Source organism: Phyllobates terribilis, unplaced genomic scaffold, assembly GCF_046119375.1.
Source record: "Phyllobates terribilis strain yellow unplaced genomic scaffold, ASM4611937v1 Scaffold_3__8_contigs__length_932513732, whole genome shotgun sequence".
Classification (NCBI taxonomy): domain Eukaryota; kingdom Metazoa; phylum Chordata; class Amphibia; order Anura; family Dendrobatidae; genus Phyllobates; species Phyllobates terribilis.
The window spans coordinates 626,714,016-626,740,992 of NW_027362763.1; the positions used below are offsets into that span (position 1 = coordinate 626,714,016).

At 47.1% G+C, this 26,977-nt stretch overlaps 1 protein-coding gene across 3 annotated transcripts in view; it reads right to left on the bottom strand.

The window, feature by feature from the left end:
* KMO (kynurenine 3-monooxygenase) overlaps nucleotides 1-26,977 on the bottom strand; it is a 1,041,428-nt gene that overhangs the window by 957,238 nt on the left and 57,213 nt on the right. For all 3 annotated transcript variants that reach the window (XM_073673271.1, XM_073673270.1, XM_073673272.1), the window contains one exon: nucleotides 2,040-2,109. In XM_073673271.1, the coding sequence (XP_073529372.1) occupies nucleotides 2,040-2,109 (70 nt within the window). The remainder of the gene's footprint in view (nucleotides 1-2,039; nucleotides 2,110-26,977) is intronic.

The following is a 26,977-nucleotide window of genomic DNA, read 5'->3' on the forward strand; positions in this document are numbered from 1 at the left end:
GTCCTCACCAAGGAGGACCGGTTCCAGCTTTACCTCAAAAGGGACTGTGTGACCTGCCGGAAAACAATTGGACTCTTTTGTTGTTGTTTCCAGTTCCTGGGCCCTTGATCGAGAAGGGCCAGCGTCAGTGCGGAGAAGACTTCATGGTCATAATAGTATTTGAAAATGTTTTAATTGACACTAACCCTCTCTTCTTTCCTAGGACTATATTGCCGAGGACGGCAATGTTTTTAGAGTGGGAGGATGTGAGGGGTGTGTGGAGAATGTCTACTCCACTCCCCTATAGAACTGTACTGTTGTAGTAATTCTATGTATGTTTTAGAATTACGGGCATTAGATGGCAGCAGAGGTACTGTTGATACTACATTACCCTTATGTCAGTGGCACACAGGGTTAATTAGTTTGGGGGCCGCCCTTAGTGACAAGTTAGGACTGAGGGAGCACTGGGTATTGGTGTCAGCCATGTTTTTTTAGTCAGTTAAGAATTAGCAGTGAGTAAGGAGAGACAGAGAAGAAGAGAGACGGGTGTGTGTGGGAGAAACAAGGAGAATTAACAGGAACGGGCACAACACGGTATAATCTATACTATCTGTACAGTTCTGGTCTCCGGTGTATAAGAAAGACATAGCTGAACTAGAGCGGGTGCAGAGAAGAACGACCAAGGTTATTAGAGGACTGGGGGGTCTGCGATACCAAGACAGGTTATTAGAGGACTGCGGGGTCTGCAATACCAAGACAGGTTATTACACTTGGGGTTATTTACTGTGGAAAAACGAAGGCTTAGGGGTGATCTTATTACTATGTACAAGTATATGAGAGGACAGTACAAAGACCTTTCTACTGATCTTTTTACTCTGAGGCCTGAGACGGGGACAAGGGGGCATCTTCTACGTCTGGAGGAAAGAAGGTTTAATCATAATCACAGACGCGGATTCTTTACTGTAAGAGCAGTGAGACTATGGAACTCTCTGCCGCATGATGTTGTAATGAGTGATTCACTATTAAAATTTAAGAAGGGCATGGATGCCTTTCTTGAAAACTATAATATTACAGGTTATATATACTAGATTCCTTGATAGGGCGTTGATCCAGGGAACTAGTCTCATTGTCGTATGGAGTCAGGAAGGAATTTTTTTCCCCAATGTGGAGCGTAGTGTTTACCACATGTTTTTTTTTTGCCTTCCTCTGGATCAACATGTTAGGCTATGGGTTGAACTAGATGGACTTAGTTTTCCTTCAACCATAAAAAAAAAACAACTATACTCTAAAGATCAATTTGCGGATCCTTGCCTCTTCCAGCCGATGGGCAGTAACGGACGTGCCTGGACTAGGGAGCCTCAGAAGCGAGGCAGTCCCTGTTAGGGTCAGGTATTGGGAGCCGTGGGGTGAAGCAGGAGCTTCTCCACGAGAAAGTCGAGTGGCAGTTTCCCCTAGGGCCGAGTCACACCGTGAATAGCACCGTGTGGGGATTGAGACTGTGTTTTATCATCTATGAATGCCGTGTTTTGCAACAAGTGTTGTACCTGTAATCCCGTTTCTAAGGTTGTGCTGATGAAGTAAATGGGACTGTTTTGTTTTTAAAGAATGGTGTCCTCTTTTATTCAAAGCACAGAGGATCGCACCCGTCTGAACCAAGGATGAAAGTGAGTAAAACTCCCACAGCATACAGCCCAAAGTGCAGCACATCACACACACCCAGGGGCAAGCATGTCCCCATATTTCTGTAGCGGGCTGGGGTGATGAATAAAACACTGCAGTACTCGCCCATGACTACCACCCTGACCCCCATTACATATACATATGAACAAGGGTTGCTTTTGCAGCAAGTATGTCAATTTCTGCAAGCCTTATTGATGTGAATGAGACAGTTGTAGAAATGTCTTCAACAAATCTGCAAAGTGTGAATATACCCCAAGATCCTAAAGTAATCAGGCACTGCTAAATAATATGGTAGTAACATATACTAACATTAGGCATGCTGCATTATTTGGCATATATAGCTTATGCAATTTATGTTTACTGTAGAGTAAAATACTTACCTTCTCTTGCTTCATAAAGTTCCACTAGGAATCCTTTCTTAGCAAAGAAGCAAGCATTTAAACTTCCAACCTGTAACACAAAAATAATATATATAATTTGAAGTCTCCCTCTTACATGCACAATGCTTTAGAGCCCCCTCAGACAGAAGAACACGTGTAATGTCGGCTGGGATGGTAGCCGTGGATGAGGTACTTGTCTCCTGCGCCTCGCACGTTACATGAAAGGGGGGGTCCTGGCTGGGTATGTGGACTTGTGTCAGAGGAGTGGTACGCCCATGCAGGCCACATGTAACCGATGATGCTGGTTTGCCAGGACCAGATTTTAACCAGTTCATGAAAGGAGACCACCATTTAAAATTAAACTTCATTTACTGAAAAATAATTTGATATGAACTATATACAGCAAATAGCATGCATTTATCTTCAAGGACGTTTCATTAAAGACAAGTGTCATGAACACACACACACACACATCTCCTTCTTCTGTGAAAACACTCTATCTTCTTCATTTACTTCCTCTACTCTTTGCACAGCCAGCACACTATCTTGGAAGCTCCCATTTTCCTCTGTGAGGACCGCACAGGTCGAGGTGTAAGGCCTAGTGCCCACGAAGCAGAAATGCTCCAGATTTTTTCCACTTCTCCCTGGCAGGAAAAACGCATGCGAATTTTACATGTGTTTTTCCTGCCAGGTAGCAGGGCTGTGGAGTCGGAGTCGTGGAGTCGGAGTCAGAGTCGGTGCACATTTTGGTGGAGTCGGAGTCAGTAGAAAATGGACCGACTCAGACTCCTAAAATATATAATAAATTGGGTACAGTAGTTCAATGCAGAATGCGCTGAATATTTTTTCTTAAGAATTTGGGAAAGTTCTGAAATGTCCTATAAATGTCTGTCCTATTCATGATCTAAGGCTACATTCACACACAGCGTTTTTGCTGTGTTTTTTGAGGATACGTTTTTCAGCTGCAAAAGCAGATCAGCTTTTTAAAAACCGCATCACCTGAAAGGTTTTTGAGCTCATAGATAATGTTTTCAATAGCAAAAGCAGATTAGAAAAAAGCCGCACAAACTGACATGCTCATTCTTTGTGAGGATCCGTTTTTGAGCCCAAAAACGGATCCTCACAAAACGATGTGTCTGAATGTCATATCTTGAAACCCATTGGCTTTGCTGGGATGCCCAGAGACACTGCATTTTACTGCAAAAAACAGATCCGCAAAAACGCTGTGTGTGAATCATGGCCGTAGCCAGCGAGGGGCAGGGGGGCAGATATGTTTAAAAGACAGCTCATACAGCTTGTTGTGAAGGACGGTGTACCATTATCATTATTTGCACGACCAGCTTTTACAGCTCTTAATGGAGAAATGGCCCGCAAACTTGGTGTTTCTCTGGAAAGAGAAAGTATTAGAAAATTACTGATTGAAGAAGCCCTTAAACAAAAGGAAGATCTTCAAAAGACTCTCAAAAGACGCTTCATGTTTCTTAAGATGGATGCCTGTACACGTCACAGAGTGAACTATTTTGCCATCAATGTTCAATATGTTTGTGACAACAAAGAAATTGTTACCAAGACACTGGCAGTAAAAGATACTGAAGCTCATCACACCAGTGAGTTTCTCCAGACCTTAGTGGAAAAAATTCTGCAAGATTACAAACTCAAAAAAGAACAGGTTCTTGCTATTGTAACGGACAATGCCTCAAACATGATAAGTACAATTACACTGATGAATGAGAGTAATGAACAACAGCTAGAAGAAAACTTAGGATTCAGTATGTTTGAGATGGAAGGCCACAGTGCTGTTCATGTAACTGAGGAACAAACAGATATTACAACAGAAGAACAGCAAAATTATTCTTTAGACAGGGGCGAACCTACCGCCCGTGCAGCCCGTTCATTGAACGGGGGCCCTGAGGGAGAGGGGGCCCCTCCAGCCTCCAGCAGGGCTGCCATCAGGGCATGACTGTCCTGACTCCAGTATGGGGCCCGGCCGAGCGGGGCCCCCTCGGAGCCCCGTTTGGGTCCCCCTATTGGGCGTCTCCTCATGGTGCCCCCGCAGGGTCGGCGTCAGCACCCAAGCAAATGCCGGGGCCCTGAGCAGGCGGGGGGGCCCTCACCGTCAGGCACCCCGTGCGCTATGGGACCCGTGAGCGGTGTCAGCGCCCGCTCCCCCCCGCTTGCTCAGGGCCCCGGCACCCGGCACAATACTTAACTCTCCCCGTGCCTCCGCAGCAGCTCCTGTATCCGCCGCGGCTGCTGCACTGTGACGTCTCAGATCAGAGGGCATGGTGACATCTTTACACCACGCTCTTTTTCTCTATGTCCGTACCTTCCCTTTTCCTGCAGAATCTCATCCCGTACTAAACTCCTACTTGTTGTCCCTGTACTCCCGTTTGTGAGTTTAGAGTCCACTCGCTACTTCATTGCAAGTATCCTGTGTGTACCTGGTTCTGCCTTTCCCTTCCAGTCTGTTCCATGGGAACAGAGCCCTGTCCCCTCGGCTCTGCCTTGCTCACCGCTCTGGCGGTTCTTGCCTGCTCTGACCCTTTGCTCGCTGCTCCAGCAGTCTCGCTCTGCTCTGACCCTTTGCTCGCTGCTCCGGCAGTCTCGCTCTGCTCTGACCCTTTGCTCGCTGCTCCGGTAGTCTCGCTCTGCTCTGACCCTTTGCTCGCTGCTCCGGCAGTCTCGCTCTGCTCTGACCCTTTGCTCGCTGCTCCGGCAGTCTCGCTCTGCTCTGACCCTTTGCTCGCTGCTCCGGCAGTCTCGCTCTGCTCGACCCTTTGCTCGTTGCTCCGGCAGTCTCGCTCTGATCTGACCCTTTGCTCGCTGCTCCGGCAGTCTCGCTCTGCTCTGACCCTTTGCTCGCTGCTCCGGCAGTCTCGCTCTGCTCTGACCCTTTGCTCGCTGTTCCGGCAGTCTCGCTCTGCTCTGACCCTTTGCTCGCTGCTCCGGCAGTCTCGCTCTGCTCTGACCCTTTGCTCGCTGCTCTGGCAGTCTCGCTCTGCTCTGACCCTTTGCTCGCTGCTCCGGCAGTCTCGCTCTGCTCTAACCCTTTGCTCGCTGCTCCGGCAGTCTCGCTCTGCTCTGACCCTTTGCTCGCTGCTCCGGCAGCCTCACTCTGCTGTTTGTCCACCGCATCTGCGGTTCTGTTCCTGAGTCCCAGTCTGTACTGGGTCCTATCCACTCGGTGCTCCAACCTGTCGTACCTGCCAGTACCTCCCTGCCTGCATACCAGTCGTGCTTACCAGCATCCGCCAGTCTGCATACCAGCCGTGTCTGCCTCTACCCAGCAGTCTGCATGCCAGCCTAACCTGCCTGTTCCTGTATTCCCCTGTGTGGGTCAACAGCCGTGTCCGGGGTCTGTCCTGGAGTAGCACCTGGTCCCTCTGCTCGGTTCCTCCTTGGTGCACTGGCGTCGTATGCCGTCGTGCGACCCTGGTCGGATCGGATGGATACTTAGTTACGCCCCTCCAGGTATTCACTCTCCGGCACGGTCCAGTGGAATCACTACATATACACACACACGCCACTCAGCCCGGGCGTGTGCATTACAGCGCGCGTGCCCTAAGCACAGTGCCCGGTAAGCTGCGCGCGCTGCGCGACACAGCAGCGGATGAGCGGGAAGACGCCGAACCGGGGCCGCGGCGGTGAAGGGAACTGCGTCTCTGCCCGACAGGAGGCAGAGACGCAGATTCTACACTCTGTTTGTAATGACTCTATAATATATGAGTTTCACTTTTTGTATTGAAGAACTGAATAGACGTGTATGTCCCTAACATTGGTAATACATTTGTCATATCTCTTTTTTTGTCAGAAATTCTCAAATTCCATCAGTTCAATGTCTAAATTCAAACTCCCAGGCATGAGAAGTTCTTCTTCTGTGCCAAAAACATTGCACTGAGTTTTTCTATTGAATGAATAAGCTAACCCAGTGTAATGTCTGTGGGAGTGTGAGAAAGTATTAGTAACTTGAGCAACTTGGACACTGATCAGACTGTATATTTCTCAGGGACATACAAGGATTTTTCTTAATCCACACAAATAAATTTAAAAAGGTTTTCTCCAATGGACTGCTAGAATCATTGCAAACTCATGCATTTAGCCACATTTGCAAAAGTCCCCCATCCACCTTAATGACTAATAGTCTCCTCCTATACACTACCAAATGAAGAGACTAGTCACTCAAAGATAATGGTTGGGGAGAAGCTGCTGAGGAGTTGCCTTTTCAACTAGTCACTAGTAATGAGAAAGCACTAAAATGCTTGGGTGCTCATTGCTCGGGTCGAGCACATTGGAATAATCGGGTGCTTGACCCGAGCAACGACCCAATGAAACTCGAGCATTTTTCAGGCGGCTGCCCCTGGCGGTCTGCAGAGGGCCTAAAAATTGCCCAAATCGATGGGAACAGTGCTCAAATGACATGGGAACAGCATGGGGAAGACCCCTGGAAGCATTTCTGACTCCCAGGTCACTGCTGTCAACAACTTTGTCAGAGGTATTATGCCACTTTTACGGACTCATAATAAAGCATACAAAACAAATCCAAAATGGATTTTCCTGGGAAATATGTTAAGGAACATCCTTTGAAGGGTAATGACTTGTGTATTAGGCAAAATAAATAACCAAAACCAAAAATACTCCTCCACACCTTGGGCTATGTTCACACGTAGCGTTTTTGATGCGTTTTTGCACTTTTGCATTGCTTTCAACCAAGACAAATGCATTCACTGGGAAATGTCATTTTAACATTTTACAACCTTATCTGGCCATTTGGTGTGTGACACATCATCAGACACATGCACACAGTGCTGAAAAGATATGGGAACAGCATGGGGAAGACCTCTAGAAGCATCTCTGACTCCCAGGTCACTGCCTAAAAGTGTGCCCATCATAAGTGACCTTTGGCGCATGCGAAGATGCCTCTGTCATTGCATACTTGCAACAATCACCGTCCACGTCCTTGTCCCAGTGCAGCGTTCAGTTGTCCCTACCCCATTCCTTGGAATGCAAGCGCAAATATGCAGCCAACCAGCCACCCACTCACCCACAGGCTGTAATACTATGCTGCCAAATTTTTGACAGCTGCTTGCTTTTAAAATGTGGCTTTTTAGGCTCGTGGAGGCAGAAGTTGTCCACAATCTTATGGCGGCGGCGACCAAGTATCCATTTGTCCCGGTGTCTTCTCTACCTTCCACAAGCATGGGTCCCACAACATTACCCGTGCCCTCCCCAGTGAACTTACTGGGAAGGACCGACTGCCCACAAACACGTGGTCAAGTGAATGTGGCCCGGGATGGTACGGAGCCAGTCAACAGCTTTTTTTGCTGAGTTGTATTTGTTGGCATATACAACAGATTAGGACTTATTATAAGTAAAAGGAGGACTTTATACTAACCAGATAGCAGATGGCGATAGTGTGTAAAGTTATATGCTTGCTGTAATGTGGGGGAGGAAAGCTCTCAATTGTTGGTTGTTCTTACTTCCTGTGTTTTTGCTTTTCTTTCCTGAATGTGTTATGTCAGCAGCACACGGACTGTGTGACACTGAATTGTATCTCATGTTTAACAAGTATGAAGTAAATACTGTTTACTCAAGATATCTTGCTGATTGAAGCTCTCGTAAGTACAGTGGTGACTGTAAGAAGATGCACTCTGCGACAGTATTTCACCACAGTCATATTCTCTAGCTTGGTGAAAGGACTGGTTGGTATAGAGGGAAACCGTATCTACTCTGGGTGTCATTTCTCCCAGGAAGTCCTCTAATGCAGCTTGTTGCAGAAGCAATGGCAGCCCGTCCAACATCAGCTCGCACTTGTCGGTGGTGCTTTGACAAACAAACATCTTTCTTTCCACATTTAATTTCATGACTACAGAGTTGGGCAATGGCCTGATCTGCAATGCAGTTTGAGAAATAACATGCATAAGCACGTCCGATCCACATTACAAAAGCAGCCATAGAGTGTCCAGGAACCTTCCCCCACACTTTTCTTAGCCAGGGCAGCTTCTCATCATGATTGGACGCGCCCACCAGTAAACCGGAGACAACTCCGGTAGGCCCTGGCTTCTCCTTCAGGAGAGTTCATAGTGCCGAGGTGAGGCCATGATGATGACAGAGGTCACCATCTGCTTAGTTTTCTGTTACTTGGAATGCAAGCCAGGCAGCAATACTAAACTGCCAGATTTCTGGGCAGCAGCTTGAACTTGAAATGTGGCCTTTTAGGCTCGTGGAGGCGGAAGCTTTTCACAACCTCATGCCAGCGGCGGCCGGGTGTCCATACTCGGTCCCCAGCCACCACTATTTCTCCCTGTGTCGTCTCCACCTTCCACAAGCACGGGTCCCACAACATTACCCGTGCCCTCCCCAGTGAACTTACTGGGAAGGACCGCCTACCCACAAACACATGGTCAAGTGAATGTGGCCAGGGACAGTACGGAGCCAGTCCACAGCTTTTTTTGCTGAGTTGTATTTCTCCACAGCCATATTCTTTAGCTTGGTGAAAGGACTTGGGAAACCATATCAACTCCAGCTGTCATTTCTCCCAGGAAGTTCTCTAAAGCTGCTTTCACTTGAAATGTGGCCTTTTAGGCTCGTGGAGTCGGAAGCTTTTCACAACCTGATGCCTCATGTCCATACTCGGTCCCCAGCCGCCATTATTTCTCCCAGTGTTGTCTCTGCCTTCTACAAGTGCAGGTCCCTGAACATTACTGCTGGTACTTTTCTGTGGGAATCTGCTTGCCTCCTACCAGCCTGGAATATTTCCAGTAAACTATGGTACGACGCCATGGTATTAGCACTGCCCCCAGTACCAGTAGCTATGCCATCCCCAATTTCCTTCTCAGGAATTTTATTTGGTAGACTGAGTGGCTGCCCAAATACATTAGTTTCTCACAAAGGAGCTGAAGACAGAGTGGCAGTAGGTGCAAATTTCTCCAGCCTGTTAGATATCAGAGAGTGAACGGCAGTACACTGAATCAGTGGTTAGCACTGAAGCCTTGCAGCACTGGGATCCTGGGTTCAAATCCCAGCAAGGACAACATCTGTGAGGATTTTGTATGTTCTCCCCGTGTTTGCATGGGTTTCCACCTCAGTAAAAAAGCAGCCATAGAGTGTCCAGGAACCTTCCCATACACTTTTCTTAGCACTCTTCTCGGCAGGGTTGGACGGTCCCACCAGAGAATCCTCTGGTGTGCCCTGGCTTCTACATCAGGAGAGTTCATGATAGCGCTAACTTTGCAGCTGCTAGGGGGCTCTTGAGCGGGGGAGAAAGGTGAGCCCTCAGAATCAAATCCTCTGGTGGGCCCAATGTTTTTCAATTTGAAACAGCTTCTCAGTGGGAGTTGTATTTCACCACAGCCATATTCTTTCGCTCGGTGAAATGACTGGCATAGAGGGAAACCGTATCTACTCCGGCTGTCATTTCTCCGTCACCAGGTCCCACCCATTGTCACACACGACCATGCCTGGCTGTATGTTCAGCGGTGAGAGCCACAGATCAGGTTGCTGTGTTACAGCTTTAAACAACTCTGCAGCACTGGGAGGTTTGTCACCTAAGCATTAAGCATGTTATCTTCAGCACAGCCTGTTGCCACTTGACCAAGTCAGTGCTGCAGTGCTTTCAGCTTGTGACTGATGTGGTCATTTCGGAGATGGAGGAGGAGCTGAACAATGTGATTACATTGAGGTTACATTGGCGACTCTGTTTTTTATACTAAAGAAAGATCCTACTGTTTTTTGTTTTGTTTTGTTTTTTACGTTAATTTTTAAGACCAATGCATTCACCGGGAAATGTAATTTTAACATTTTACAACCTTATCTGGCAATGTAGTGTGTGACACATCATCAGACACATCCTGTTTCTTCTATGATGGAGAGATTCTGAAAGTCACAAAGCCTATTTTTATAGGGCCATCAGGCAGCCCTTACTTTTGTTAGAGAGCCATCAGCCGACTATGCTTTGTTTTTCCCATTATTAACGAGTGGGTCTCCTATACTGTTATTGCATATGCAATGACTGCAAGGGCTGCCAAAAATTCGGACGCAACCCAATAACCCTTTGAAGAGACATAGAGGAGGGTCTCAGTAAAAAAATTTTACCATTATAAAGGAGCGGGTCTCCTATAGTGGTAATGCCCATGCTGAGACTGCAAGGGCTACCAAAATTTGGGAAAAACCCCACTAAGAATTTAAAGACACATAGAGCAGGGCCACAGTAATGAGTACGACATGTTCCCATTAGAAAGGAGCGGGTGTGCTATACAGTTATAGGGTATGCAGTGAGTCCAATGGCTGACAAAATTTAGGAAAAACCCCACTAAGAATTTAAAGACACATAGAACAGGGCCACAGTAATGAGAACGACATGTTCCCATTAGAAAGCACAGAGTCTGCTATACAGTTGTAGGGTATGCAGTGAGTCTAATGGCTGACCAAATTTAGGAAAAATCCCACTAAGAATTTAAAGACAAATAGAGCAGGGCCACAGTAGCGACAAATTCCCGTTAGAAAGGAGAGGGTCTCCCATAGTGTTGGCCTATGCAGTGAATGCAAGGGCTGCCAAAAATTGGGAGGCACTCCAATGCCCCTTGGAAGAGACTGATGTTCCCATTAGAAAGGAGCGGGTCTCCTATACTTGTAATGCCAATGCACTAAGTGTATAGGCTGACAAACATTTACCCCTGGGGGGTATACATGAACATACTGTATAAAAAATTGTTTTTACGGGCATCATAAACACCCTTTGAAAAAATTATGTGGGTGTTCTATCACGGACCACGGTCACCCTGGTCATACGGTGGTGGAGGATGAGGAGAAGGAGAAGGACAAGAGCAAATAGCCAAAATCAGGAAGCATATACCCATGTGTGGGTGTGAAAAGGTGCATGGGAATACACCTCCCAAAAAAAGACACTGGATTTGAGTTTATGTTACGCTGCTATCATTCGGTGGTGTTGAGAAGTCTGGCCCAATCCAGCCCTTGTTCATTTTTATAAGAGTCAGCCTGTCAGCATTTTCATTTGACAGACGGATGCGCTTATCAGTTATAATTCCACAAGCGGCACTAAAAACCCGCTCTGATAAAACGCCTGTGGCAGGGGAGGCCAGGACCTCCAAGGCATAGAGAGCCAGTTCATTCCACGTATCCACCTTGGATACCCTATAATGATAAGACACAGAGGATTCACGGAGGATGTTGGTAGGGGCGGCAAGGTACTCTCTCAGCATCTTCCCAAAATTTGCACTCCTTGTGAGAGTACCCCGCGCCTCAGGGCTTGTGAGATGGGAGGGGCTGAGAAAATTCTCCCAGAACTTTGACAGTGTCCCCCTGCCTCTGCTGGATTAGAGTTGTGTCTCTCTCACCTGTAGTCCTTGGTTGTCCAACGAACTATGACCTCTGCCGCCAGCGTTTTCAGATGGGAATTTTTTTAATAGTTCCGCAACAAGGGACTTCTGGTACTGCCCCATTTTTGTAGACCTGTCCGCCTCAGGAATAAGAGATATAAAGTTCTCCTTGTAGCGTGGGTCTAGAAGTGTCACCAACCAGTAATGACTGTCACCCAAAATTTTGAGAACGCGAGGGTCATGGGAAAGGCAGCGTAACATAAACTCAGCCATGCGTGCCAGACTGCTAACAGGCCAGACTTCCGTGTCCTCACCAAGAGGACAAGTGACCATGCTCTCCTCCTCCTCTCTGTCCTCAGGCCATCCACGCTGAACAGACAGTATGACAATTGTGCAGGTAGTTCCGTCTATAGAGCATGAAACTAGCTCTTATTCTTCCTCATTTTCACCCAATCCACTTTGGGATGAGATGAGGCTGAGCTGTGTGTAATCACCCTGTATGGTTCCTTGCCATCTCATCGTGCATCCTCTTTGATCGTGAGCAGAGAGCGTTTCAGAAGACAGAGAAGAGGGATGGTGACGCTAATTATGGCGTCATCGCCGCTCATCATCTTGGTGGAGTCCTCAAAGTTTTGGAGGATAGTACATATGTCTGACATCCATGTCCACTTCTGAAGTCTTATGTGTGGAGTCTGAACTGAATACCGACTGCCTTGTTGATGCTAGTAGTCAACAGCTGCCCTCTTCTGTTTACAAATCCTTCCCAACATCTGCAGTGTAGAGTTCCATGCGTGGGGACATCACACACCAGTCTCTGACCCAGAAACTGCAAACACTGCTGAAGCACGGCAAGGGCGGCGGAAGCTGTAGCTGACTTTCTAAAATGGACACATAGGCAGCGTACTTTGACAAGCAGATCTGGCAGCTCCATGTAGGATTTGAGAAATCGCTGAACCACGAGGTGAAGCACATGGGCCAGGCATGGTACGTGTCTGAGCTCGCCTCGCTTCAGAGCCACCACCAGGTTCTGGCCATTGTCACACATGACCATGCCTGGCTGTAGGTTAAGCGGTGTGAGCCACAGATCTGTCTCCTCTTTCAGAGCTGTCCACAACTCTTCAGCATTGTGCGCTTTGTCACAATAGCATATTAGCTTCAACACAGCCTGTTGCTGCTTGGCCGAGGCAGTGCTGCAGTGCTTCCAGCTTGTGACTGATGTGGTCATTTCAGAGAGGAGGCTGACGAGGATGAGGTGCAGGAGCTGTAGACTGTGGGGGCAACCCTGATGGACCTAGGGCCTGAGATCCTTGGCATCGGGAGGACGTGTTCCATCCCAAGGTCCGACTGGGTTCTGGCTTCCACTATGTTAACCCAGTATGCCGTCAGGGAGATGTACCGTCCCTGCCCACAAGCACTTGTCCACGTGTCCGTGGTTAGGTGGACTTTCCCAATAACTGCGCTGTTGAGGGCACGGCTAATGTTTTGGGACACGTGCTTGTGAAATGCGGGGACGGCACACCGGGAGAAATAGTGGCAGCTGGGGACCGAGTACCGAGGAATGGCCGCCGCCATCAGGTTGCGGAATTTTTCCGTCTCCACGAGCCTAAAAGGCAACATTTCTAGTGCAAGCAGTCGCAAAATATGGGAATTTAGTAGTGTGGCCTGTGGGGCGTTGGCTGCGTATTTGCATTCCAAGGACTAGGGTATGGACAACTGAACGTTGCGCTGGGACAAGGACGTGGACGTGCTTCCTGATGCTGCTACTAGAGAGTGTGCAATTACAGGTGCAGGACAGGAGGCATCTTTGCATGCACCATGGACAGGGGTTTGGCTTGCATGCACAACAGCGGAAGAAGCAGTGGTGCCACCCGCAGACACTGTTCCTGGACCCTGAGGTTCGGCCCACAAAGTCGGGTGCTTTGCTGTCATGTGTCTGATCATGCTGGTGGTGGTCAGGCTGGTCATTTTGCCACTCCTGCTGATACTGGCCTGGCAGGTGGTGCAAATGGCCTTTTTGGGGTTATCGGCAGAGTCTTTAAAAAACAACCAGACTCGGGAAGACCTAACAGTTGTACTGGCAACTTCCTTTGTGTTGGTGTTACTTGGAACGGTTGCCTGCCTTCTTTCTGCGGCCACCACACTGCTTCTTCCTGCCTGTTGGGGTGCTCTGCCTCCCTCCCCCTGTGTGCTGCTCTTCTCGCTCTGCATGTCCTCCTGCCAGGTTGGGTCAGTTACTATATCATCCACCGCCTCGTCTTCCACTTTCACACTATGGTCCTCCTCCTGACTTTCTGCCAATTGTGTCTCATCATCGTACACCTCTTGTGCCATTACCCACCGTCACCTTCGTGTGACCGTGGCTGCTCAAATATTTGGGCATCGCTACATGCGATCTCCTCTTGCCCCACTTCAAGTGGACCGGGCGAGAGGCCTGAATCTATAAATGGAAAAGTGAACAGCTCTTCGGAGTGTCCAAGTGTGGGATCATTTGTCTCCGGGCACTCGGCATGGTGGGAGGAAGGAGGGTCAGGGTGAGGAATATGCGGTCCAGACTCACAGCTACTGAGACTTGACCGTGTGGAAGACAAGGTGGTGGTGGTGGTAGCTAACTGATTGGAAGCATTATCTGCTATCCAACCGATAACCTTTTCACACTGCTCTGTGTTCAATAGTGGTGTTCTGTGGTCCCCTATTAATTGGGACAGGAAGGTCGAGCGAGAAGATGTGGGTGTTTGTCGTGGCACAATTTCAGCTTGCCCATAGCCTCGGCCTCTACATGCACCATCACAATCATGTCCAGTTCCCCATCCCTTGCCATGTTCCGTGCCCATTTTAAATGGAGGTCAATATCTTCCACGCTCACTACAAATGACTGAATTTGGTGCGAACTTATATGTGATCCGTGTGACGGACAAACCACAGTTTTAAATACCTTGCCTGTAGGTAACTATTTTGAACAGCAAACTGATGTCAATTGCTTCACTGACACACTGAAATAAATTTTTAATGGAGGTCATAAATGGCAGTATTTTCTGAAAATGTATATGTGATCCATGTGACGGACAAACCACAGTTTAAAATACTTGGCCTGTAGGTAACTATTTTGAACAGCAAACTGGTGTCAATTGCTTCACTGACACACTAAAACAAATTTTAAATAGAGGCCAGAAATAGCAGTATTTTCAGCGCAATTGTATGTGATCCGTGTGACGGACAAACCACAGTGTTAAGTAGCTGGATTTTTAGCGCTGTAATATGGAAAGGACCGGGCTGTATTCTGCAGTGCCAACAAGCAAATGGCGCAGAACAACGGTGTTCTCTGGATTGCCTTTTAAGAAAATAATGAGGATTAAGATTCAAAAACAAGTTATTCCTGGCCCCTGAGACCTGGGCCTATTTCTAGAAATATCTAACAGCAGCAGCAGACAAAACTGAAATGGAGCCTCTTGTGCTATGTGCACTGCAGTCTGCTATATACCCTGCCTGCCTATATACACTGCCTGCCTGATATCTCTACAGATGGATTAGTCCTCAAAGGACTGTTTGTTGAGATGGATAGGTGTCTCTAATATAGTTTGGTACACCTACACTAACTAGAAACAAAAAAATATCTCCCTGACACAGCAGCAGCTCTCCCTACTCTGCCTGATTCCAGAGTGACTGTGACGAGCACGGCGGAGCCAGGTCTGTTATAGACCTGATGACGCTGTGCGGCCAGCCAATCACTGTAATGCCCACAAACAACATGGCTGCAGCATTACAGTGACTGGCTGGCAATTCCTGCATGTTGTTTGGCTCTGTAAAGAGCGCCAAACATGCAAGGCGGAGACCCAAGCTCCCGCCCGAGTAACGCGGAAATGCTCGGTGCTCGTCGAACATCCCGAGTAGCGTGATGCTCGGGCGAGTACCGAGCAGTGTCGAGCATGTTCGCTCAACAATTATTTAATCTGTCCAATTACTTTTGGTCCCTTTAAAAACAGGGTGGCACATGTTAAGGAGCTGAAACTCCTAAACCCTTCATCCAATTTTAATGTGGATACCCTCAAATGAAAGCTGAAAGTCTGAACTTCAACTGCATCTGAATTGTTTTGTTTAAAATTCATTGTGGTAATGTCTAGAACCAAAATTAGAAAAATGTTTTCTCTGTCCAAATATATATGGACCTAACTGTATATACTTTATGGTTTTCGGTGATCCAGGCGTCCTTTGTATATTTCAAATTACTGTGACTGGTACTGCACATCTACTCTGTGATATATGGTCCTTTATGACCTCACCAGTATGTGTATGGGAGGTCTTTTGATCATACAAGCTGTGATGCCGGAGTACCAAAGGGAGCTCTGCATTCGGAGCGTCATTGTGGAGGATGTGGGTCTGTTAATGACGCGCCCCCTGGGCCGTGGGGTACCCGGAGCCGGGCTGGTAGATGCTGGGGGTTGAAGTCACTGTGGCGGTGACCCGGTCCGTGACCCAGGGCGGTCAATCCAAGGGTAATTTATGTATAGGTTTTTATAATGTCCGACTACGCCACCTGTGGAGTGCAGCTAATGAGGCCGCCGCTGCGGAACAGTCCTCTGAAGCTGGTGGTTTGACAGCAAGGGTGGTATAACTCCCCACAGGAAGAGTGTAGCTTCAAGGCAGTGTGTGTGGATGATGGTGGTTGTGCAGCGTGTCGCGGTGCAGAAATAACCACAGAGTCCGTGCAGTACAGTCCCAGGGTCTTTACTGATGACACTTTAAACAGGCCTGGACTGGAGTACTGGCTAGTGATAAGAGTTCGGTCAGTCTGGGAGCAAGCATAGAGTCCTCCTGGACAGGTGGAGTTGTAGGCCTGCCGTTCTTACTATACTCTTTGGCTATTCTGCTTGTAGCTGTGATGTAGCCCACGTCCCTGAGTGTAACGTGCTGTGCTCACCCGTATGGCTGGCAACTCGGGCCTTGTGGATGCCTCAAGGTACTGGTCCCTCAGGTCTGCTGAGCCTCCGGGCGTCTGATGGGGGCCAGGAAACCTGCATTCTCCTGCCCTGCGGTATCTGCTGCTGGGCCTGAAGGGTCCCACAGCCTCGGACTCCGGTGTCCGGTTCTTTGTGTAGTCCAGCTAGGATGAGCTATCTCCAGCTCCAGTCCCTAGCTCCTCTCTCTTCAAAGTCCTAAACTCGACTCCTTACACTAAGCTAAACTAACCCCGCCTCAAGATCCAGTTGCCAAGGGGAGGGTCCTCCCCTTGCTGGTCTAGAGCCAGGAAGTGTTGCATGTATTGTGTTACCTGGCCAAAAGAACCCCTGCTTGCTTCCAGACATGGTATTACCTGTTTTGAGGGAAGCAATACCACTGTGGCAACCAGGCCCTCTGGGGTGCCACATTAGCACGCCCCCTGCCATCGCAAGGCAGGAACGGCAACATTTACTTTTCACTGCCCACGCATGCACAGAAGCTGTGAGCTCGATCTGATGTTGTCATTCATCCGGTGTCAGTATTGGCCATGCACAGGATGTGTGTCATACCCGGAAGTGCACCGCTTATTGTCAGCGTGCAGCACAAGCATAAATTGCACTGCGGTCATATGCTGTGACTACATCAGCCTTCCTACGTGTCTAATGAGATGGGGGCTGAATCTTGGGCTATGAACTCCCGTGATGACTAAAGGGAAACACGTCAGGATCCCACCTATGCTAGAACACTGCCACCAATGGAGGATCAGATAAGTTGACATATTACCTCCTATCAGTAAGCCGGTGTTATATTTTACCTATACCACGCTTTATGGTGGATTCATTATGTGTGGGTTTTGTATAGATTGACTCAATAACATTAAGGTTTGCTTCAAAACATGTGTCTTGGTAGACCTAATTACGTACAGATTTAGCCTTCTGTATTTTGTATGGCCATACACATAATGTCTATCTAGATTGAGCCCCGATGGGGACAGCGACGATAATGTATGTAAAGCGCTGCGGAATATGTTAGCGCTATATAAAAATAAAGATTATACACATAGTGTAGACACTACACATTTAGCCTCGCGCTGCTTGTGTTCTACAATTGGCCATAAAACTTGCTCATTTTGATATGATCTATTGTGGGGTTCTCCAAAATGGGAACTGGGGATTATACATGTAGTTATACAGTTCCCATTGGTTTCCCAATCCCCTTTGCCTGTATCGGAGTGGGCATGTTAATAGTATAACATCATACTCAGTCAAGGTCCTAGTTGCCCTACGTCCTTGGGGGCATTTTTGTCCTTGTTGGAATACATTTTATCACGTGTTTTTTCCTAGTACATCTAGAGTGCGTCTTTATATATGTGGTGCATTCAGTGACCACTTGTACTCTGGGTTCTATTTTAAGATTATTTCAGTAAAGTTTATTAGTTTTACCTGTTAGAACTCTCATGTTAGGTATTTTTTAGTTTGCTGGTCACATGACCATTTTTGCCTATTTAATCTGGCTCCGCCCTCCTGGTCTTGCTGGACTTCATTGTATTTACTACTCTTGAGCTAGCTTGGTGCTCTGTTGCCGTTCTCTGTTAGTTTTGCTAGGTCTTCTGACCTCTATGCTTTTTGTTGTGTGTTTGTCTTTGACTGCTACTATTTCTGCTAGGAGGTGTCCAACTTATCCCAGTCCCTAGTTCTTGTAGGGATCCCTCCCTCACATCTATAGGTCTTCGTACAGACTAGCCGAGGACTTTAGCGGGTCTGATCGCAGGATCAGGTTCCCCGTTACATCGTAGAGATCTAGTTTAGTTCTATTGTAGGGACAGTTCTCCTGTCTTTCCTTAGTCCCTGTAGCAGATCATAACAGTAAGTCCAGCCCTAAAAGAAAAAAAAAAATTTTCTCTAAGGAAAGACCTCCAGTTTTCCATCATGGTCTCGGTTCAAGATTTGGCTCAACGCTTGCAGGGACTCTCTCTGGAGGTGGCCGAGCTCCAACAACACATGAGTAGCTGTTCTGGAGCGCATTTTGTGGAACCAAAGGTACGTCTGCCTGATTTATTTTTTGGCGAACAACAAGATTTTTTTTCTTTTAAAAATGCTTGTTTATTGTATTTTCGTTTGAGACCCGGATCCTCTGGTGATGAATCACAGCGCATAGGGTTCATAATGTCACTTTTGCGCAAAGATCCTCAGGGATGGGCCTTCTCTCTCCAACCTAGTGATCCGTGCTTTAGATCAGTGAATATTTTTTTTTCTGCTTTGGGTTTGTTGTATGATGATCCTGATCGTGTCTCATCTGCTGAGTCTGAATTGAGACGTTTGAGGCAGGGATCAGGTAATGTGGAAAAATATTGTTCTCACTTCCGTCGGTGGTCTGCCCAGGTGGGGTGGAACGATTCAGCTTTGAAAAGCTTGTTTCTTGCAGGGCTAGGTGAAAGGGTTAAGGATTTACTGATTGCTTATCCCACACCTGGAAACTTGCAGGAGGCAATGCAATTAGCTATACGGGTGGACAGGAGACTGCGTGCAAGGGTTAATGAGAGCAAATCTTCTGCTATGTCAGCTCCGAGTCCTGAGAGGGTCTGTGCTGACAATGGAGAGCCGATGGAGATTGGTGCGATGACACCCCGCTCTCAGGAAAAAGACCGCAGGCTTTCTGAAGGCTTGTGCTTCTATTGCAGAAATTCTGGTCATTTTATTAAGAACTGTGTGCTTCGTATGAAGAAAGAAAAAAAAATGGTCAGTTATGCCCGTATTGCCTGTTTAAATTCTAAGGGAGTATTCCTATCTGCCACTACTGCTGCTCAGGATGAATTAATTGAATTTCGGGTATTTGTGGATTGTGGTTCTACTCTGAATGTGATTGATGGGGGATTCTTGGAAAAACTTAGATTAGAACCTAAAACTTTGTCATCCCCTATTGCTGTGGTTTCTGTTGATGGCTCTCCCTTGAAGAGTGTTACTCATAAGGTCTGTGAATTTCCCCTCACTATTAATGGTATTCACCAAGAAAATTTGTATTTGGTGGTATTGGATAATTTGCCTTCTCCATTAATATTGGGGTTACCCTGGTTAAAATTGCATAATCCTGTACTGGATTGGTCTACCAATGAAATTAAGTCCTGGAGCCCTAAGTGTTATGACAAGTGTTGTAACGGACGTATTGCTGCTGTGGATAAAGGGGAATTGCCTGTACCTATTCAGGATTTTTGGAGAGTTTTTTCTGAGGAGGAGTCACAAATTTTGCCTCCCCATAGAGACTATGATTGTACCATTGAATTTGTCCCTGGAGCGACTCTTCCTAAAAGTCGTTTATTTAATCTTACTATTCCTGAGAGAAAGGCTTTGGAGGAATACATACAGACAAGCTTGGGCGCCGGTCACATTAGGCCTTCCAAGTCTCCTGTGGCTGTTGGATTTTTTTTTGTAAAAAAAAAAGATGGCGGTTTACGTCCTTGTCTGGACTTTCGTGAGATTAATAAAATTACTGTACGCAATCCTTACCCACTGCCATTGATTCCTGATTTATTTAACCAGTTAGTGGGGGCCAAGTGGTTCTCTAAAATTGATCTCCGGGGGGCATACAATTTGTTGCGCATGAAGGAGGGTGATGAATGGAAGACTGCTTTTAACACTCCTGTGGGTCATTTTGAGAATCTGGTTATGCCTTTTGGTCTTACCAATGCTCCAGCATTTTTTCAGAATCTTATTAATGACATCCTTAGACCTTTAATCGGCAAAAATGTGGTTGTGTATTTGGATGACATTCTGATTTATTCGCCTGATCTGGAGTCTCATTGGCGGAGCGTACGTGAGGTATTACAGTTATTAATGGACAATTCGCTTTTTGCTAAGCTGGAGAAATGTGAGTTCGCTGTGCAGAGAATTAGTTTTTTGGGCTACATTATCTCCAGTGAAGGTTTTGAGATGGACCCGGTTAAAGTTCAAGCTGTGCAGGAATGGCCTAGGCCTATTGGTTTGAAATCGATACAGAGGTTTTTGGGTTTCGCCAATTATTACAGAAAATTCATAAAAAAAATTTCTATTATTGTCAAACCGCTGACCGATCTCACCAGGAAAGGTGCTAATGCGGTTCAGTGGACTTCTGAGGCCATTGAAGCTTTTTGGTTTCTAAAGGAGAGGTTCACCTCTGCTCCCATCCTTATGCAGCCTGATGTGACTAAGCCGTTTTTGGTTGAGGTTGATGCTTCTTCGGTGGGGGTCGGTGCGGTGTTGTCTCAGGAAAACAAGGATGGAGTACATCCCTGTGCCTTTTTTTCAAAAAAATTTTCTGAGACTGAACTTAATTACGATATTGGTAATCGGGAATTGCTGGCTATTAAACTCGCATTTGAACACTGGTGTCACCTCTTGGAAGGTGCTGAATTTCCCATTCAGGTTTTCACTGATCATAAAAATCTGATCTATCTTGATGCTGCCAAGCGCTTGAATGCCCGTCAGGCTAGGTGGGCACTTTTTTTCTCGCGGTTTAATTTTTCCGTTACTTACATCCCGGGTACCAAGAATGTTAAAGCGGATGCTTTGTCTCGCAGCTTTTCTCCCATGATCGGTGTTGAGGAGGAAGAGGAGAGCATTTTACAAGAAGGTGTTGTGATTGCTGCTTTGGACTCAGTTTTGGAGGATGAGATTCTTAAAGCTCAGGAGAATGCCCCATCTAACACTCCCCATGGGAGGTTGTTTGTGCCTAGGACCTTTAGGAGAGATTTGTTTGTTGAGTGTCATGAGTCTCGGTTGGCAGGTCATCCAGGAATTTCTGAGACCAAGAGACTTGTGGGTCGCAGTTTTTGGTGGCCTGGATGGCAGAAGGAAGTCATTAAGTGGGTGCGCCAATGTACTGTGTGTGCTAGATCCAAGTCTTCGCATGCTCCTGCTGCGGGGTTGCTTTGCCCTCTGGAGGTTCCTAGTGCACCTTGGACACATCTGGCTATGGACTTTATAACTGACCTTCCCCCCTCTGAAGGTTTCACGGTCATCTGGGTGGTCGTGGACCGTTTTAGCAAGATGTGTCACTTGGTTCCCTTCATCAAACTGCCTTGCGCTAAGACACTCGCTAAGGCCTTTGTCAAGGAAATTGTCAGACTACATGGTGTTCCTACTGACATTGTTTCTGATAGGGGACCTCAGTTCGTGGCTCGTTTTTGGCGTGCCTTTTGTGACAGGTTGGGAGTTCATTTGTCGTTTTCATCTGGATATCATCCTGAGTCTAATGGCCAGACAGAAAGGAAGAACCAGGATGTTGAGCAGTTCTTGCGTTGTTTTGTGGCAGACAATCGAGGGGTGGTCTGAGTTTCTGCCACTTGCTGAATTTGCTCTTAACAACCATACATCCTCTTCTGCTGGGTGTTCGCCTTTTTTTTGTTGTTCTGGGAGACATCCGTCTTTTGGGTCATTCTCCAAATTGGTTTCGGCTGTGCCTGAGGAGGAGAGTTTTTCCGGTGATTTGGAGAGAGTTTGGACGGATGTGCGTGGTAATCTTCAGGAGGCTAACAAAAAATCTAAGAGGTACTTTGATAGGAAACTGCAAGAGGTTTTGTTTGCTGTTAGTGACCTGGTTTGGTTGTCCTCTAAGAATCTGCGATTGAGGATTCCTTCTAAAAAATTGGGTCCCAAGTTCGTAGGGCCCTTTAAGGTGCTTCAGATAGTTAACCAATCTGCTGTTAGGTTGGAGGTTCCTACGTCCTGGAAGATTAACCCGGTGTTTCATGTTTCTCTGTTGAAAAAAGCTGATGTGTCGGATGGTGACGCCTCTGCCACTGTTCCTCCGGTGGTGGAGGACGGGGAATATGAAATTTCCCGCATCCTAAATTCTAGACGGTATAGAGGGAGTTTGCAGTATCTCGTCGCTTGGAAGGGTTTCGGACCTGAGGATAACTCATGGGTGAGGGCGGATGATGTTTCTGCTTCCAGACTGGTCAGAGCGTTTCACAGGAGGTTTCCTGGTAAGCCTGGGCCTAGGGGATCCGGAGAATCCTCTTAGAAGAGGGGGTACTGTTAGAACTCTCCTGTTAGGTTTTTTTAAGTTTGCTGGTCACATGACCATTTTTGCCTATTTAATCCGGCTCCGCCCTCCTGGTCTTGCTGGACTTCATTGTATTTACTACTCTTGAGCTAGCTTGGTGCTCTGTTGCCGTTCTCTGTTAGTTTTGCTAGGTCTTCTGACCTCTATGCTTTTTGTTGTGTGTTTGTCTTTGACTGCTACTATTTCTGCTAGGAGGTGTCCAACTTATCCCAGTCCCTAGTTCTTGTAGGGATCCCGCCCTCACATCTATAGGTCTTCGTACAGACTAGCCGAGGACTTGATCGCCGTAATCTACCGTCACTTGTCATCTGCCTGTGTGACGACAGTCTGGAAATTTGAGACATTGGTATCCCTTCCTCATCCTCCTCTTCTTCTGGGGCCATCATCTCCTGCCGCAGGTTATTCAAAGTTTGCTCCAGCATGTATATGACAGGAGTAGTGATGCTGATAACAGCATCGTCAGTGCAAACCAGTTTAGTAGCCATTTCAAAACCGTCCAGAAGGGTGCAGAGGTCCTTAATCTGTTCCCACTCCGCAAACGTGATATGCCCCAAGTCTGTACTGCGTTGCCCCAAGCTATACGTCATGACATACTGCGTCAGAGCTCGTTGCTGCTGGCACAGTCACTGCAACATGTGCAGAGTGGAATTCCACTGCGTCGGCACATCGCAGATCAACCTGTTAACTGGCACGGACAAAGACCTCTGTATCGATGCAAGTTGATGACATGAGGGGTGCGAATGGCGGGAGTGAGCACACAGCTTCCGTACTTTGTGAAGCAGCTTATCCAGACCAGGATAGTGGTGGAGAAATCGCTGTACCACCAGGTTGAGGACGTGAGCCATGCAAGGCACATGAGCGAGCTTGCCTCGGCATAGGGCCGCTAACAACAGGTTCGCACCATTAACGCACATGCCCTTCCCTGGCTCAAGGTTCAGCGGAGACAGCCATTGCTCAAACTGAGCCTGGAGAGCGGCCCACAACTCTTCACCTGTATGATTGCGATCTCAAAGGTATATTAATTTGAAGACTGCCTGATTATGGTGAGCCCTGACTGCGCAGTACGTAGGTGGAGTGTATTCGCTCTGCACCCTTGGAACGCGTGTCTCGTTAAGGCAAAGGTTGAGTGTGCATGTGGAGGCTCTAGAGGAGCTGGAGAATGCAGAAGCAGCAGAGGAAGTGGGAAATACAGAGGTTTCTTCTGCAAGCCTTGGGGTTTCCAAGATTTGTGGAGCAGCCCCATCCTCGCCTGCCTCCACAGCCACCAGAGTCACCCAGTGCCCAGTCAGCGAGATGTAACGCCCTTGACCATGCTTACTAGTCCAGGTGCCTGTGGTGAACTGCACCCTGGCACACGTAGATTTAGGCAAGGAACGGGTGATGTTGTCTGCGACATGCTGGTGTAGCGCAGGTACAGCTTTCTTAGAGAAGTAATAGTGACTGGGCAACTGGTACTGGGGGCATCAGTTTTCGGAAACCATCTGGAAAGGCAGCATTTCTGCAAAGGCAGACGGAAAGGCAGCATTTCCGTGGCCAACAGATTGGAGATGGTGGAATTCAACCTCTTAGCTTTGTCATGCGTAGGATGAAACAATCTTTTACGTGACCACAACTGCGGGACTGATGGCTGGCTAAGGTGCTGAGAGAGGGCAGAGTATGGTGAACTGGAAAAAACTGGTGGAGCATGAGTGAGGTGCAGATGTTACGGTGGATTGAGAAACATGCGGTGTTCTCGGTGAAACAAACACAGCAGGCGTGTCCACGTCCGTTACAGCTGACGGGCTGTCACTCAGCCTGACTGGAGCGGGTAAAGAACCGGAGTTTCTGTGATGGGAGAACTGCTTGAAAATACTTGTCATGGTAACAGAGGAGGAGGAAGAAGCAGCGGATGCGTTTGATGGGGCAGCTGATGGTTGTTGAGGTGCGCTGGTACGCATTTTAGAGCAGTATGATTCCCATCGTAAAGAATGTTGTTTGAGCATGTGAACGTTCATGCATGTAGTAGTCAAATTATTGCAGTTTTTCCCTTTACTGAGTTTTTTATCGCAAAGTTTGCAGTTAACGTGAGTTCGGTCATCCTTTGCAGTGACAAAAAAGGCCCATGCTAGGCAACCCTTGCTGCCCCTGCGAGCTGCAGACCCGTGACCGCTGCTGGCCACAGCCACAGTTGTGGCTAAGGATGCAGTGCTCCTCCTGCTTGCATCACGCCGTGTGTGCACTGTAGGGCGAAATGTAACCTCCTCGTCTTCCTCCTCCACCTCCTCAGATGAGCTACTCGGTTGCGTGACTCTGGGTTCACACCAAGTAGGATCTTCAACCTCATCATCATCAAATGTGTTATCCCATTCCTCGCCCTCAGAGTGACCCCTCTCCTCTAGTTGTCCTCACAGCACAGTACAGTCCACATGAACCTCAGGTATCTGAGTCTCATCGGGATCACCTCCCTGCCCTGTGGTTAACTTCTGGTGATGAGGGTCAGGAACCTACTCAGACCCTTCTTTGTCCTGCCCCGAATCCAAGATAAAAAAAATTTGGGCAGCGGTGCAGATGCTTTCCTCCCCTTGACTCTTTGACTGTTTGGAGTATACTTCTGATGCCCATGGTATAGAATGGGTGAAGAGTTCTACAGACTCGCCCATCTGTGGTTCGCTACAGTCAGTTTGGCAGTTGGCCAGTTGTGACGCTGGGGGAAGAATGGGTAATTGGGGTGCCACCTCTGTGGACTTTACTGCGTATGATGTTGAGGTGGAGGAAGAAGAGGAGAGGGCACTGGAAGCAGAGCTTGCCATCCACTGGAGCACCTGCTCTTTCTGGGCCTTATCAACAAGGCATATCACTGTGTGGCTGCCAAAGGAAGGGAGTGCAGTAGGCCGTCCACTAACATAAGTTGTCAGTTGTCTTTGGATTGGACTTGTTTGTGTTGGTTCACTAGTGCTTTCACTAACATTACCACGTATCCCATTGTACATCTTGAACACCAAGGCGATTCCCCCTTCTACCACACCCTCTCTTTTTCCCACTCATGTTGGTCAGATATAGTGGTCAGATACACAATTAACTAAAGAAAAATAATTTTTTTTTCCTGTGCAATAGCTCAGCACACACCTGAATTTCAGCGACACTAAATGACAAGGTAAAGATATCCCCTGCTGTATAATGTTACTAACAGACAAAATAAATTTGTTAGTGTGCATGAGGCCAATAAAACCTACGAGATATTCTCAAAACAATTTCAAACTGAGATGTCCTCTGCTGTATTAGTTTAGGAACAGAAGAAATTTTTTTTTGAATGTGGATGAGGCCAGTATGACATAGAATATATGTTCCAAAATATTTCAAACTCAGATCTAGCCTGCTGTATCACTTTACTCAGAGTAAACAATATTTTTGGGTTACTCTTCATAAGCTCTGCGTCCAGCTGACTTTGACCGCCACTGACGTAGTAGCTGGCTTATAGCACTGTATGACTTTTGGCACAGGAAAAAATATTTTTTGGACTGGGCCTAGTAAGAGAAGTTTTTTTTTTTTACTGTGAAACCAGGACAAGTTCAAAGCCACTAAAATAGGATCTGCATTTTAGCAGACTGGATCAACTTTGCCACAGTAAAAAACCTTTGGTGGACTCTGCCTGCCAACCAAAAATATATATAGGTTTGACTGTGCGTTCAAACTGAATTTGACCGTCACTGACGTAGTAGCTGGCTTATTGCACTGTATGACTTTTGGCACAGGAAAAAATATTTTTTGGACTCGGCGTAGCAAGAGAAAAGATTTATTTTTTTAATCTGAAACCACCTGAAGTTCAACTCCACTAAAATAGTATCTGACACTAAAAAAAACTTTAGTGCACACAGCTTTCAATATCACAATAACAATAGAAAAAAAAAACAGATTTTGTGCTCTGCAATAAGAAGCTCTGCAGACTGTGCAGAGCACAATGTCAACCCCACTAAATGAAAAGGTGCACTGCGCTTGCTTGATCACATTAGCAAGTGCAAAAAAAGATTCAAGGTTTAATGAGACATGGAGCTGTATACCAGCGGTGCACAGCACTATTGTATGGCATGGGCCCTCTTTTTCTGTCACAATCTCAGTACTTGCAGGAGAACACCAAAAATGTGCTGCACCAGCGGTTGCAGAGGTACACAGGCCAGAAATTATCTACACTATCTGACTACCACAGAAGCGCCCATCTATCTAGCTAATATCTCTCATTACACAGAAGAACACTAAGCTGCGTCTGTCTCCAGCAGTGACATGGCTATAATGGCGCTGAGGGAACATGGCCGCTTTTTATATTGAGAGGACATTTGATTTTTGCAGCCAATTGCAGAAGCCCTTATGTCTGGACAGTGTAGATGCTTCCTGCGCTATGATTGGCTGGCTGCGCTTTCCTCAGTTAAAGTTACCGCCCACAGGAAAAAAAACAAAACAGTGCACCGCTGATCTGACCAGTTCTAAGCTCTCCACAGCCCCCACACTCACCTGGCACATGTCACCGCTCATCATACACTTGCACTATGCTAACAAAACTGTTCAAAATGCCGTGGTTGCCCTGTATTTGCAGTTCAGCGCAAATTCGTCAAACTTTTCCAATTTTAAGAAAATTTGCTCGCCTTTGCGATCACG